The sequence below is a fragment of the Somniosus microcephalus genome, chromosome 33 (assembly GCF_052327205.1).
Source record: "Somniosus microcephalus isolate GS21.2 chromosome 33, FLI_Smic_1.0, whole genome shotgun sequence".
Lineage (NCBI taxonomy): Eukaryota > Metazoa > Chordata > Chondrichthyes > Squaliformes > Somniosidae > Somniosus > Somniosus microcephalus.
The window spans coordinates 37,851,408-37,867,398 of NC_141019.1; the positions used below are offsets into that span (position 1 = coordinate 37,851,408).

The 15,991-nt window shown below is 52.9% G+C and overlaps 1 protein-coding gene across 2 annotated transcripts in view; it reads right to left on the reverse strand.

Annotated features, from left to right (window-relative positions):
- LOC147097187 (calcium-binding and coiled-coil domain-containing protein 1-like) overlaps window positions 1–15,991 on the reverse strand; it is a 56,787-nt gene that overhangs the window by 6,129 nt on the left and 34,667 nt on the right. For both annotated transcript variants that reach the window (XM_085973063.1, XM_085973062.1), the window contains exons 12-13: window positions 15,102–15,207; window positions 13,842–14,044 (exon numbers count right to left, since the gene is read on the reverse strand). In XM_085973063.1, the coding sequence (XP_085829189.1) occupies window positions 13,842–14,044; window positions 15,102–15,207 (309 nt within the window). The remainder of the gene's footprint in view (window positions 1–13,841; window positions 14,045–15,101; window positions 15,208–15,991) is intronic.

The window sequence follows — 15,991 nt, forward strand, 5'->3', positions numbered from 1 at the left end:
CCACTCGGCCCATCATACCTGTGGGGGCACTTTGAACGAGCTCTCCAATTAGTCCCACTCCCCCCTGCTCTTTCCCCCGTAGCCCTGCGAATTTTTCCCCTTCAAGTATTGATCCAATTCCCTTTTGAAAGTTACTATTGAATCTGCTCCCACCGCCCTTTCAGGCAGCGCGTTCCAGATCACAACAACTCGCTGCGTTAAAAACATTCTCCTCATCTCCCCCTCTGGTTCTTTTGCCGATTATCTTCAATCTGTGTCCTCTGGTTACCGACCCTCCTGCCACTGGGAACAGTTTCTCCCTCTCTACTCGATCAAAACCCCTCGTAATTTTGAACGCCTCGATTAAATCTCCCCTTAACCTTCTCTGCTCTAAGGAGAACAGCCCCAGCTTCTCCAGTCTCTCCGTGTAACTGTAGTCCCTCATCCCCTGGTACCATTCTGGTCAATCTCCCCCTTAACCTTCTCTGCTCTAAGGAGAACAACCCCAGCTTCTCCAGTCTCTCCACGTCACTGAAGTCCCTCATCCCCTGGGACCATTCTGGTCAATCTCCTCCTTAACCTTCTCTGCTCTAAGGAGAACAACCCCAGCTTCTCCAGTCTCTCCACGTCACTGAAGTCCCTCATCCCCTGGGACCATTCTGGTCAATCTCCTCCGCACCCTCTCCAAGGTCTTGACATCCTTCCTAAAGTGCAGTGGCCAGAATTGGATTCAATACTCCGTTCGGGGCCAAACCAGTGTTTTATTAAGGTTTAGCGTGATATCATGGCTTTTGTACATTATTCCTCTATTTATTAAACCAAGGATCCCGCATGCTTTTATAACAGCCTTCTCAACTTGTTCTGCCACCTTCAAAGATTTGTGTATGTACACCCCCAAGGCTCTCTGTCCCTCCTCGTTCTTCCGACCAACATGTATCACTTCACACTTCTCTGCGTTAAACGGTATTTGCCGCCTGTCTGCCCATTTCACTGGGCTGTCTGTGTCCTCCTGAAATCTGTTACTCCCGTCCTCACTGTTTACTAAATTTCTGAGTCTCATGCCAAACGCAAACTTTGAAATTGTGCCCTGTACACCCAAGTCCAGGCCATGGAGTCATAGAAACATCGAAGATAGGAGCAGGAGTAGGCCATTCGGCCCCTCGAGCCTGTTCCGCCATTTAATAAGATCATGGCTGATCATCCAAATTAAGTACCCTGTCCCTGCCTTCTCCCCATATCCCTTGATCCCTTTAGCCTTAAGAAATATATCTAACTCCTTCTTGAATATATTTAATGAATTGGCTTCAACTGCCTTCTGTGGTAGAGAATTCCACAGGTTCACCACTCTCTGGGTGAAGAAATTCCTCCTCATCTCTGTCCTAAATGGCCGACCCCTTATCCTTAGACTGTGACCCCTGCTTCTGGACTCCCCCGCCATCGGGAACATCCTTCCTGCATCTAGTCTGTCTAGTCCTGTTAGAATTTTATAAGTTTCACTGAGATCCCCTCTCATTCTTCTAAACTCTAGCGAGTATAAGCCCAATCGACACAATCTCTCCTCATACGTCATTCCTGCCATCCCAGGTATCAGTCTGGTGAATCTTCGCTGCACTCCCTCCATGGCAAGAACATCCTTCCTCAGATAAGGTGACCAAAACTGCATACAAAAGGTGCGGTCTCACCAAGGCCCTGTACAACTGCAGCAAGACATCCTTGTTCCTGTACTCGAATCCTCTCGCTACCAAGGCCAACATACCATTTGCCTTCTTAACCGCCTGCTGCACCTGCATGCTTACCTTCAGTGACTGGTGCACAAGGACACCCAGGTCTCGTTGCACTTCCCCTTTTCCCAATCTATTGCCGTTCAGATAATAATCTGTCTTCCTGTTTTTGCCACGAAGTGGATAGTCTCGCATTTATCCACATTATACTGCATTTGCCCAATCACCCAACCTGTCCAAATCATACTGGGGTTTCTCAGAGTGATAACGGCACAGAAGGTGGCCATTCGGCCCATCGAATCCGTACCGGCTCTCTGTAGAGCAATCCAGTCAGTCCCATTCCCCCACTCTCTCCCCGTAGCCCTGCAAGTTTATTTCCCTCAAGTGCCTATTCAGTCTCCCCTTGAAATCATTGCGGCCTAGAAATTCGGTATAGCCGCGTTTGGGGCGCTATTCCTGGCGATGCGCAAAGTTTAGCACCAGGCGCAATTTAGCGCCACCTAGCGCGATATTGGGTTGCAGCGCCCCTAAAGGTGATTGTGGCGCTAAATCAGGCGCTGCACGCTACTCTTAAGGCGCTAACCCGGCGGCGCAACCCAATTTCGCGGCGGTGGGGCGCAGCGAAGGTGCTGTCAATAATCACTTTCCCTGAGACACAGTGGCGCCGGCCAGCTCTTACAGGGGCAGGTCAATTGCCATCACCAGACACACTCACTGCCTTGTAGGCCTTCAAAGCGGTGGGAGCCGACATGTGGCGCATCAGCCTAGCAAGACATGGAAAGGGTGAGGCAGAGGGCGGAACGCCTCACTGATGGGGCATTGGATGCTTTGGTTGGCGCCGTGGAATCAAGGCCAAGGAAGATGGTCGGAATGTGATTTATGTTTTGGACAGTCTCCCGGGTGTGAGAGGCAGTTATGTGTCAGTGTATTAGTTTTGCTTTCTGTTGCCATAGCTTTCTCATGTTTGAAGGAACCACATTTTGTGTAATGAAACACTTTCTTCATTTACAATGGCTATGCCTGCTATTTACATGCATCTTGCCCTTCACAGGCTTGGGGGTATCAGACCGGTTCCATTCCTCTTCTTGGAATGGCAGCATGCATTCCGTGAGAGGGGCCTAGAAGCTTCTTCTGATCAGCCTCTGACGCGCAGCCTGAGAAGAGCCGCTCGCGTAGAAGTTCAGGCCAGCAGCCATCTTCTCAGCCACCGACAGAGATGTCCTGCACCTTATCTGAGGCTGCAGATCTGGCTGAAGCAGCTGGCACAGCTCAGTCACCACCTCCTTTCTAAATCGCAGCCTTCTGACACACTGCTCCTCCGGCATGTTCATGTAGGAAAACTGCTGTCGGAAAACCCTGCCAGCGTAAGGTCTGCTGTGGCGACGTCTGTTGGCCCTCCTCCGTCTGGCCATGCCCGCCCCCCTCTCCCAGCGTCTCAGTGCCCTTTCCAGATGATTCAGCAGCAGGACGTTCCCCTCCAATGCAGCCCCCATAATAAGTGCCCACAGGAAGGTTCCCCGTTGTCAAGGCTCACCAACAGCAAGGTGATGGTCAGAAGGCTGAAGATCGTCTGCCTGCGCTGGCTCAGCAGTCAAATGGCTCTCAGTGTGCAGCTCAGCAACTCTTTGTAGCTCTCGAGGAAGTTGTGCTCCAAAAATGGCTGCCGCTTTTAAACCACACCAGTCCCCTTTAAATAACGCTCCTCCAGCCCGAGAGCGACTTGGTAAGGTTCCAGGTAAGCTGTCACTATTAGCGCCAGGCGCTAGGGAGGGGGGCGCCACTGAATTTCCGGTCCGGGGCGCCCAAAAGGCGTTGCACACTCAAATGACATCATAATCAGCCTGCGCCCATGAGCGGGCGCTAAGATTTAGCGCCGGCGCTAAATGCCTGCTCAATATGGGGCGAGGCGCTAGGCCCCCTGCGCCCGGCCAGAAGTTGGCTAGCGCCCCACTTCTCGGCCTCTTTAGGCGTTAATCGGTGGCGCTAACAACCGAATTTCTCCCCGAGTGTCTCCGCTTCCACCACTTCCGTCGGCAGCGAGTTCCAGGTCCTCACCACTCACTGCGTAAAAAAGTTTTCCCTCACGTCCCCCCTGTATCTCATGCCCAAAACCTTAAATCTGTGTCCCCTATTCCTTGTACCGTCAACTAGTGGGAACAGCCTTTCCCCGTCTAGCCTATCCGAACCCATCATAATCTTGTACACCTCGATCAAATCACCCCTCAACCTCCTTTGCTCCAATGAAAACAAATCCAGCTTCTCCAACCTGTCCTTGTAGCTAAGATCCCCCCAATCCCCAGAACCATTCTGGTAAATCTCCTCTGCACCCTCTGCAAGGGCCTTCACATCCTTCCTAAAGTGTGGTGACCAGGTCATGAATATATGTCAAAACGAGCAGTGGTCCCAACACCGACCCCTGGGGAACACCACTGTATACCTCCCGCCAGTCTGAAAAAACAACCGTTCACCCCTGCCAGCATTTATTGCCCGTCCCTAGTTGCCCCTTGAGAAGGTGGTGGTGAGCCGCCGCCTTGAAGCGCTGCAGTCCGTGTGGTGAAGGTGCTCCCACAGCGCTGTTAGGGAGGGAGTTCCAGGATTTTGACCCAGCGACGATGAAGGAACGGCCGATATATTTCCAAGTCAGGATGGTGTGTGTGACTCGGAGGGGAACTTGGAGGTGGTGGTGTTCCCATGCGCCTGCTGCCCTTGTCCTTCTAGGTGGTGGAGGTCGCGGGTTTGGGAGGTGCTGCCGAAGAAGCCTTGGCGAGTTGCTGCAGTGCATCTTGTAGATGGTACACACTGCAGCCACGGTGCGCCGGTGGTGGAGGGAGTGAATGTTTAAGGTGGTGGATGGGGTGCCCATCAAGCGGGCTGCTTTGTCCTGGATGGTGTCGAGCTTCTTGAGTGTTGTCGGAGCTGCACCCATCCAGGCAAGTGGAGAGTGTTCCATCACACTCCTGACTTGTGCCTTGTAGATGGTGGAAAGGCTTTGGGGAGTCAGGAGGTGAGACACTTGCCGCAGAATACACAGCCTCTGACCTGTTCTTGTTGCCACAGTATTTATGTGGCTGGTCCAGTTAAGTTTCTGGTCAATGGTGACCCCCCAGGATGTTGATGGTGGGGGATTCGGTGATGGAAATGCCGTTGAATGTCAAGGGGCGGTGGTTAGACTCTCGCTTGTTGGAGATAGTCATTGCCTGGCACTTGTGTGGCGCGAATGTTACCTGCCACTTATCAGCCCAAGCCTGAACGTCGTCCAGGTCTTGTTGCATGCGGGCATGGACTACTTCATATACGTGGTACGCGCACAGCGCTGTCCTGTGGCACGCGCACAGCGCTGTCCTGTGGCACGCGCACACACACACACAATCAGTGCTGGGAGACTCAGTACCAGTTACAGACACAGGGTTGTTCTCGGAGCCCAGCTAGCAGCGCACTCGAGAATGCAAATCATCATTCCAGTCAAATTTTATTCAGATGAAAACCGTGCTGAAGCCTCCAGAAAAGGCGCAGCCCGGCATCCGTGCACGGCGCTTCGGCTCGGCTCCGACTCTCACTCAGAGACCCCAGCTGCGCTTCAGTCCATTAACCTGCCTGCAGCCCATTACAGAGATTAAAATGAGGCCGACATCTCGAGGCTCATGCTGTACATACTAAATACACTCGTAAAACAACCCAGTCTTGGCATCCGTAACAAGCTGCTGGCCGATAAATCAGTCAGGGAGCCGCACAGGAGCAAAAAAAAAGGCAGCAGTTTGCGTTGATTTAGTGCGGAGGAGTTCGGGGATTGTGGCTCGACTGATATCCGGTGGACTGACCATCTCTTCATCCGTCCAATTAGCTCATTACATTAAAGGCCGAAAGTTTAAATAATGTAGGGAGAGAGGGAGAGAGAGAGAGCGAGAGAGCGAGACAGAGAGGGACAGAGAGCGAGAGAGAGGGAGAGACAGGGAGAGACAGGGAGAGAGAGGGAGAGAGAGGGAGAGAGAGGGAGAGAGAGGGAGAGAGAGAGAGAGAGAGCGAGAGAGACAGAGAGAGAGAGACAGTCAGAGAGCCAGTCAGAGAAAGAGACGGAGAGAGAGAGCGAGAGACCGAGAGAGAGATAGAACGAGAGAGATAGACTGAGAGAGACAGACCGAGAGAGAGGAAGAGAGAAATGGAGTGTGGGAGCAAAAGAGAGACATACCCCCCCACTTGGAACACTGTGCACAGTTCTGGTCTCCGTATACCTTGGTTAGACCACACTTGGAGCACTGTGCACAGTTCTGGTCTCCATATACCTTGGTTAGACCACACTTGGAGCACTGTGCACAGTTCTGGTCTCCGTATACCTTGGTTAGACCACACTTGGAGCACTGTGCACAGTTCTGGTCTCCATATACCTTGGTTAGACCACACTTGGAGCACTGTGCACAGTTCTGGTCTCCGTATACCTTGGTTAGACCACACTTGGAGCACCGTGCACAGTTCTGGTCTCCGTATACCTTGGTTAGACCACACTTGGAGCACTGTGCACAGTTCTGGTCTCCATATACCTTGGTTAGACCACACTTGGAGCACTGTGCACAGTTCTGGTCTCCATATACCTTGGTTAGACCACACTTGGAGCACTGTGCACAGTTCTGGTCTCCGTATACCTTGGTTAGACCACACTCGGAGCACTGTGCACAGTTCTGGTCTCCATATACCTTGGTTAGACCACACTTGGAGCACTGTGCACAGTTCTGGTCTCCGTATACCTTGGTTAGACCACACTTGGAGCACTGTGCACAGTTCTGGTCTCCATATACCTTGGTTAGACCACACTTGGAGCACTGTGCATAGTTCTGGTCTCCATATTATAAAAAGGATATAGAGGCACTGGAGAAGGTGCAAAAAAAGATTGACAAGGATGATACCAGAACTGAGAGGTTTATAACTATCAGGAAAGACTGAACAGGCTGGGGCTCTTTTCTCTAGAAAAGAGAAGGCTGAGGGGTGACCTGATAGAGGTCTTTAAAATTATGAAGGGGTTCGATAGGGTGGACGTAGAGAAGATGTTTCCACTTGTGGGGGAGACCAGAACTAGGGGCCATCAATATAAGACAGTCACTAATAAATCCAATGGGGAATTCAGGAGAAACTTCTTTACCCAGAGAGTGGTGAGAATGTGGAACTCGCTACCACAGGGAGTGGTTGAGGCGAATAGTACAGGTACATTTAAGGGGAAGCTGGATAAACACACGAGGGAGAAAGGAATGGAAGGATATGGTGATAGGGTGAGATGGAGTAGGGGTGGGAGGAGGCTCGTGTGGAGCATAAACACCGGCACGGAGCACTTGCGACCGAAATTCGACGCGATTTAAAAAGTGAGTATACTTGGAGGGAGAACATAGAAAATAGGAGCAGGAGTCGGCCATTCGGCCCCTCGAGCCTGTTCCGCCATTTAATGAGATCATGGCTGATCATCCAAATTCAGTACCCTGTCCCTGCTTTCTCCCCATATCCCTTGATCCCTTTAGCCTTAAGAAATATATCTAACTCCTTCTTGAATATATTTAATGAATTGGCCTCAACTGCCTTGTGTGGTAGAGAATTCCACAGGTTCACCACTCTCTGGGTGAAGAAATTCCTCCTCATCTCTGTCCTAAATGCCTTACCCCTTATCCTTAGACTGTGACCCCTGGTTCTGGACTCCCCCCGCCATCGGGAACATCCTTCCTGCATCTAGTCTGTCTAGTCCTGTTAGAATTTTATACGTTTCAATGAGATCCCCTCATTCTTCTAAACTCCAGCGAATATGAGCCCAATCGACCCAATCTCTCCTCATATGTCATTCCTGCCATCCCGGGTATCAGTCTGGTGAATCTTCGCTGCACTCCCTCCATGGCAAGAACATCCTTCCTCAGATAAGGCGACCAAAACTGCACACAATACTCAAGGTGTGGTCTCACCAAGGCCCTGTACAACTGCAGCAAGACATCCTTGTTCCTGTACTCGAACCCTCTCGCTACGAAGGCCAACATACCATTTGCCTTCTTAACCGCCTGCTGCACCTGCATGCTTACCTTCAGCGACTGGTGCACAAGGACACCCAGGTCTCGTTGCACTTCCCCTTCTCCCAATCTATTGCCGTTCAGATAATAATCTGCCTTCCTGTTTTTGCCACCAAAGTGGATAACCTCGCATTTATCCACATTATACTGCATCTGCCCAATCGCCCAACCTGTACTGTGTTGGCTATAAAGCGCTTTGGGACGTCCCGAGGTCATGAAAAGTGCGATATAAATGCAAATCTGTCCTGAAAATAATTGACAAGAGTGTCCATAAATCATCATCAGCGGCAGAGCATTACCTACCTCCGCTCGATTGCACCATTGCATCGAGAAGTGATTCGCTATTTATAAAAGGACAGACGCATCGACTGCAGTGAGACGGGAACGTGCATCTAAACGGTTCGGGGTTTATTTGATTTTATTTTTTAAACGGCGCGATGGGAATATAAGGGGGCGGAGGTGGGGAAAGTTCGGGCACGTGACAGCAACTGAATTAAAGTGTCGCCTGGCTAGGAAATTTACGGTCCAAATCACTGTGGTTTTCTGGAGTCATAGAGGGAAAAATTCAGTGGGTTGCGCCTGCAGTCAGAAAGGGACTGGGGGGGGGAGCGCTATTTAAAGGCGGCCGCTTCCTGCCTTTTTTTGTTGGTGACATTTTTGCACCACGCATTCTGAGAGAGAGAGAGACTTCTGGAGAGATTCAACGCTGTGTGAAGGAATTTTGGGTTCTGAGCAGCACTTTGCAAGTTCATTTTGATTTGCCCTCCCTTGTGTCGATTTAGAAGAGACTGTGGGGGCTGCACTCTGAGCTCTTTCCCCGGGCCTCTCCATTGTTCTTTCCAGCAGGTTTGATGTACAGGTCTCTCCGGGCCGAGATTCAAGGCTGCAATGAGCAGGGTGTGGATGGAGAGCAAGATCGACCCTCCCCTGTAAGAACTGGCCGGCGCCAGTGTGCCTGTGTTCCACTGCTGACTGACATCACATGAGCTTCGCCAGCGCTCTGAGGTAGCGCCTCGCTCCTCGGCCTTAGCGCCTTAAGGCAGGTGTGAAGCGCCTGATTTAGCACTCCAATCACCTCCAGGGCCGATAAAAGCCAAGTGTGCCGTCGGGGGCGATAATTAGCGCCAGGCGCTAAACTTTGCGCTCCGCCAATAATGGCGCCCAAATGGGGCGATACCGAATTTTCCCCCCATACAGTCACAGAAACCCCACAGTGCAGATAGAGGCCATTTCGGCCCATTGAGCCTGCACCGACACATATCCCACCCGGTCCCCGTAACCCCACGTATTTAATCCCCCTAACACTAAGGGTCAATTTATCATAGCCAAATCAACCTAACCCGCACATCTTTGGACTGTGGGAGGAAACCGGAGCACCCGGAGGAAACCCACGCAAACACGGGGAGAATGTGCAAACTCCACACAGGCAGTCGCCCAAGGCCGGATTCGAACCCGGGTCCCTGGCGCTGTGAGGCAACAGTGCTAACCACTATGCCACCGTGCCTAGAAATTGGCCTGAGGCGCCCAAGCGGCGCGGCACGCTGCGGTACTGCAGGCCTTCCTCCCACTGTTAAGGAGAAGTGCCGGGCTCTCGGGAAGCAGCCGGCGATGCCGCGGGGGGGGGGGGGGGGGGGGGGGGATCTGGAGGCCGGGGACAGAGGTGCTGGCAAAAAAAGCGGCCACCCCGCACCTTCACCTTAACTTGCGCCTCTGCCAGCGCAGCAAGGCCCCGTGAACCGGGCGCGGGTAGCGAACGGCGCTACAGTGGCGTTCGCTACCAAATATCGCGATCGGGGCGCTGCGCACACCGATGACGTCATCGGTGGCGGCGCAGCGCAAAAGGCTAACGCCACCATTAGCGCCCCTGCTGAATATCGCGGGAGGCGCAGCCAGTGGTGCTACAGCCACTGACTGCCTCTTTAGGCGCCAACAGGTGGCGCTACTCACCCAATTTCTCCCCCATAGAGTTATACAGCGCAGAAAGAGGCCCTTCGGCCCATCGTGTCCGCGCCGGCCATCAAGCCCTGTCTATTCTAATCCCATTTTCCAGCACTTGGTCCCTAGCCTTGTATGTATGGCGTTTCAAGTGCTCATCTAAATGCTTCTTGAATGTTGTGAGGGTTCCTGCCTCTACCACCCTTTCAGGCAGTGAGTTCCAGATTCCAACCACCCTCTGGGTGAAAAAGTTTTTCCTCAAATCCCCTCTAAACCTCCTGCCCCTTACCTTGAAACTATGCCCCCTGGTTATTGGCCCCTCTACTAAGGGGGAAAGTTCCTTTCTATCTACCCTATCTATGCCCCTCATAATTTTGTACACCTCAATCAGGACCCCCTCAGCCTTCTCTGCTCTAAGGAAAACAACCCCAGCCTGTCCAGTCTCTCTTCATAGCTGAAGTGCTCCAGCCCAGGTAACATCCTGGTGAATCTCCTCTGCATCCTCTCCAATGCAATCACATCCTTCCTATAGTGTGGCGACCAGAACTGCACACAGTATTCCAGCTGTGGCCTAACTAGCATTTTGTACAGCTCCGTCATAACCTCCCTGCTCTTATATTCTATGCCTCGGCTAATGAAGGCAAGTATCCCATATGCCTTTTTAACCACCTTATCTACCTGTCCTTCAGGGATCTGTGTACATGCACACCAAGGTCCCTCTGATCCTCTGTCCTTCCTAGGGTCCTACCATTCATTGTGTATTCCGTTGCCTGGTTAGTCCCTCCAAAATGCATCACCTCACACTTTTCAGGGTTAAATTCCATTTGCCACTGTTCTGCCCATCTGACCAACCTGTCTCAATCGTCCTGTAGCCTGAGGCTTCCCTCCTCGCTATTTACCACTCCACCAATTTTCGTGTCATCTGCGAACTTACTGATCATACCTCCTGCATTCATATCTAAATCATTAATGTACACTACAAACAGCAAAGGGACCCAGCACCGATCCCTGCGGTACACCACTGGACACAGGCTTCCAGTCACAAAAACAACCTTCGACCATCACCCTCTGCCTCCTGCCACTAAGCCAATTTTGGATCCAACGTGCCAAATTGCCCTGGATCCCATGGGCTCTTACCTTCTTGACCAGTCTCCCATGCGGGACTTTGTCAAAAGCCTTACTGAAGTCCATGTAGACTACATCAACTGCACTTACCCTCATCCTAGTCACCCCCTCGAAAAATTCAATCGAATTGGTTAGACATGATCTCCCCTTGACAAAGCTATGCTGACTATCCTTGATTAATCCTTGCCTCTCCAAGTGGAAACTAATTCTGTCCCTCAGAATTTTTTCCAATAATTTCCCTACCACTGATGTTAGGCTCACTGGCCTGTAATTCACTGCTTTATCCCTACTACCCTTCTTGAATAATGGTACTACGTTAGCTGTCCTCCAGTCCTCTGGCACCTCCCCTGTTTTCGTGCTGTCTGCCCTGTCGGAACTGCACTGGGAATGTTCAAAACTCACTCCCAGCCTCCCAAATATCTCTCCTTCTCCTGCACCGACTCCTTAACAAGGGAACTGCACCAATACTGGTTGTTATAAATCTCATCATTATAAAGAACTCATGAAATAATGCCGGGCGGCCAGCTGGTGGCGCCGTCCAAGGAGTATAAATACTCAGGCGTGGGCCCAGCTTGCCCAGGGGACATTTTGTAAGACAGGAACTAGTGAAGGACAACTAGACCTCCATGTTCTGAAACAAGTTGATTAAAGCCTTGCTTTATGCTCGCACCAAGTGTGTAGTGACATAGAAACATAGAAGATAGGAGCAGGAGTAGGCCATTCGGCCCCTCGAGCCTGTTCCGCCATTTAATGAGATCATGGCTGATCATCCAAATTCAGTACCCTGTCCCTGCTTTCTCCCCATATCCCTTGATCCCTTTAGCCTTAAGAAATATATCCAACTCCTTCTTGAATATATTTAATGAACTGGCCTCCACCGCCCTCTGTGGCAAAGAATTCCACAGGTTCACCACTCTCTGGGTGAAGAAATTCCTCTTCATTTCAGTCCTAAATGGCTTACCCCTTATCCTTAGACTATGACCCCTGGTTCTGGACTCCCCCGACCATCGGGAACATCCTTCCTGCATCTAGTCTGTCCAGGCCTGACAGAATTTTATAGGTTTCGATGAGATCCCCTCTCATTCTTCTAAACTCCAGTGAGTATAAGCCCAAATCGACACAATCTCTCCTCATATGTCATTCCTGCCATCCCAGGTATCAGCCTGGTGAATCTTCGCTGCACTCCCTCCATGGCAAGAACATCCTTCCTCAGGTAAGGGTAGTGAGTTTTATTACATCACTGGTCAAGCAGGGTGTGAGGGGGAGAGGAATGCCCATCAGGCAAAGTTCACCCGAGACTCGATGTGATGGCACCAAAATCTATCTCAAAGCCAACTGATGCTCCCAGTGTAAAAATAGCGAGCACACACAGCTGAATTTGTCCCCTATTAATAAGAAACTACTCGCATTTCTCCCGCACATATTCCCCACCTCAGGACGTCCCAAAGCGCTTCACAGCCAATGAAGTACTTTTTTGAAGTGTGGTCACAGTTGTAATGTCGCAAACGTGGCAGCCAATTTGCGCACAGCAAGCTCCCACAAACAGCAATGTGAAAAATGACCAGATAATCTGTTAGTGATGGTGGGTGAGGGATAAATATTGGCCCCAGGACACCGGGGAGAACTCCCCTCCTGCTCTACTTCGAAATAGTGGCTGTATGATGCTCTGATAGTGCGGCGCTCCCTCAGTACTGTCCCGACAGTGCAGCGCTCCCTCAGTACTGTCCCTCCGACAGTGCGACGCTCCCTCAGCACTGCCCCTCCGACAGTGCGGCGCCCCCTCCGTACTGTCCCTCCGATAGTGCGGCGCTCCCTCAGTACTGCCCCTCCGACAGTGCGGCGCTCCCTCAGTACCGCCCCTCCGACAGTGCGGCGCTCCCTCAGTACTGCCCGTCCGACAGTGCGGCGCTCCCTCAGTACCGCCTCTCCGACAGTGCGGCGCTCCCTCAGTACCGCCCCTCCGACAGTGCGGCGCTCCCTCAGTACCGCCCCCCCTCAGTACCGCCCCTCTGACAGTGCGGCGCTCCCTCAGTACTGCCCCTCCGACAGTGCGGCGCTCCCTCAGTACCGCCCCTCCGACAGTGCGGCGCTCCCTCAGTACCGCCCCTCCGACAGTGCGGCGCTCCCTCAGTACCGCCCCTCCGACAGTGCGGCGCTCCCTCAGTACCGCCCCTCCGACAGTGCGGCGCTCCCTCAGTACTGCCCCTCCGACAGTGCGGCGCTCCCTCAGTACTGCCCCTCCGACAGTGCGGCGCTCCCTCAGTATTACCCCTCCGACAGTGCGGCGCTCCCGCAGTACTGCCCCTCCGACAGTGCGGCGCTCCCTCAGTACTGCCCCTCCGACAGTGCGGCGCTCCCTCAGTACTGCCCCTCCGACAGTGCGGCGCTCCCTCAGTACTGCCCCTCCAACAGTGCGGCGCTCCCTCAGTACTGCCCCTCCGACAGCGCGGCGCTCCCTCAGTACTGCCCCTCGGTGAGCAGGTTATTGGTGCAGTAGATGTTGTACATACGGACTTTCAAAAGGCGTTTGATAAAGTACCGCATAACTAGACTTATTCGGAATATAGAAGCACATGGGACTTAAAGGGACGCTGGTAATTTCTCCTTAGAGCAGAGAAGGTTGAGAGGAGATTTGATGGAGGTGTTCACAATCATGAGGGGTCTGGACAGAGCAGATGGAGAGAAACTGTTCCCATTGGCAGAAGGGTTGAGAACCAGAGGACACAGATTTAAGGTGATTGGCAGAAGGACCAAAGGCGACATGAGGAAAAACTATTTTACGCAGCGAGTGGTGAGGATCTGGAACGCGCTGCCCTATAGGGCGGTGGATAAAGATCCAATAGTAACCTTTATAAGGGAATTGGATAAATACTTGAAGGAGAAAAAATTGCGGGGATATGGGGAAAGAGCGGGGGGTGGGAGCGGGACTAACTGGGTCGCTCTTCGAAAGAGCCGGCGCAGATTCGATGGGCCGAATGGCCTCCTTCTGTGCTGTACTGTTCTAGGATTCTATGATCTGGAAATTCGCGGATTGGGAGCGGCTTACCTCCGGCAGTGGCGAGATGGCGATGGGCACCGGTTGGCTGATGACGACCTCTCCAGGGGGTTGCCCCGGCGATGAGGGCGGTGGACTGCCGTACCCCAGTCGGGCTACGTCGTCGCGCGGGTTACGGGGGGTCCCCCGAGGCCGACCCGATCCGTCCGCGGCAGCCCGCACCCCGGACTCATCCCTGGCCGGATCTCCAGCGCCTGCGGGCGTGAGGGAAAGGAGGGGCTGTCAGTCTTTCACTGTTCACAAGCGCTCACACACGTACACACATGCACACACCCACACCCGCTCACACGCCCGCCCGTGCGCACCCGCTCGCACACGCATACTCCCGCTCGCGCACGCACACACCCGCTCGCACCCCCCCGCTCGCACACGCACCCCCCCCGCTCGCACACGCACAAACCGGCTCGCACACGCTCACACACACCGGCTCGCACACGCACACACTCACTCGCACACACACACGCTCGCGCACACCTGCTCGCACGCGCGCACACCCGCTCGCACGCACACCCGCTCACACACGTACACGCTCGCTCACAGACACACGTACACACTGCCTCGCATGCACATTCCACACTCATACACATAACGAGACACATATGCACGCTTGCCCTGCGAGTGTTTGATGGGACAGTGTAGAGGGAGCTTTATTCTGTATCTAACCCCGTGCTGTACCTGCCCTGGGAGTGTTTGATGGGACAGTGTAGAGGGAGCTTTACTCTATCTAACCCCGTGCTGTACCTGCCCTGGGAGTGTTTGATGGAACAGTGTAGAGGAAGCTTTACTCTGTATCTAACCCCGTGCTGTACCTGCCCTGGGAGTGTTTGATGGGACAGTGTAGAGGGAGCTTTACTCTGTATCTAACACCGTGCTGTACCTGCCCTGGGAGTGTTTGATGGGACAGTGTAGAGGGAGCTTTACTCTGTATCTAACCCATGCTGTACCTGCCCTGGGAGTGTTTGATGGGACAGTGTAGAGGGAGCTTTACTCTGTATCTAACCCTGTGCTGTACCTGCCCTGGGAGTGTTTGATGGGACAGTGTAGAGGGAGCTTTACTCTGTATCTAACCCGTGCTGTACCTGCCCTGGGAGTGTTTGATGGGACAGTGTTGAGGGAGCTTTACTCTGTATCTAACCCCGTGCTGTACCTGCCCTGGGAGTGTTTGATGGGACAGTGTAGAGGGAGCTTTACTATGATACTGGCCTCCCTCAGTTTGAGCAGTATAAGCAATAAAGCATTTCCTGAACGCACGTGGTGAATCCACCGTAGTCTCCCTGTGAATCGAGACTTCTCTCTGCTTCGCCTGGGCTTGCTGCTCCAGTTTCCGCTCCAGAATCTTCATGTACTCCAGGAGTTCCTGAATAACATCACAAAAGTGGGTTAGGGGCCTCGGAGTGTTGCTGCCTCGCAATAGCACCTATACTCACCCGGGCAGCGTCAAGCAATAGATGGAGAGGGCATGCTCCACACCGCTAGCACGGTGCACGGTGAGTACCCGGGTCTGGTACTGGAGAGCACTGGAGGATGTCCCAAAGCACTTCACAACCAATGAAGTACTTTTTTTTTTGACGTGTCATCACGGTCGCCTGAGGAAGCGAGTGTTTGAAGACCAGGACCTCAAACCTGGCACTAAGCTCATGGTCTACAGAGCAGCAGTGATACCTGCCCTGCTGTATGCCTCAGAGACATGGACCATGTACAGCAGGCACCTCAAAGCACTGGAGAGGTACCACCCACGCTGCCTCCGCAAGATCCTGCAAACCCATTGGCAGGACAGGCGCACCAACGTCAGTGTTCTCGCTCAGGCCAACATCCCCAGCATCGAAGCTTTGACCACGCTCGATTAGGATTTGTGTATTTTGTTTTATTTGTTCCTTGGATGCGGGCGTCGCTAGCAAGGCCGGCATTTATTGCCCATCCCTAGTCGCCCCTTGAGAAGGTGGTGGTGAGCCGCCTTCTTGAACCGCTGCAGTCCGTGTGGTGAAGGTGCTCCCACAGCGCTGTTAGGGAGGGAGTTCCAGGATTTTGACCCAGCGACGACGAAGGAACGGCTGATATATTTCCAAGTCGGGATGGTGTGTGTGACTCGGAGGGGAACTTGGAGGTGGTGGTGTTCCCATGCGCCTGCTGCCCTTGTCCTA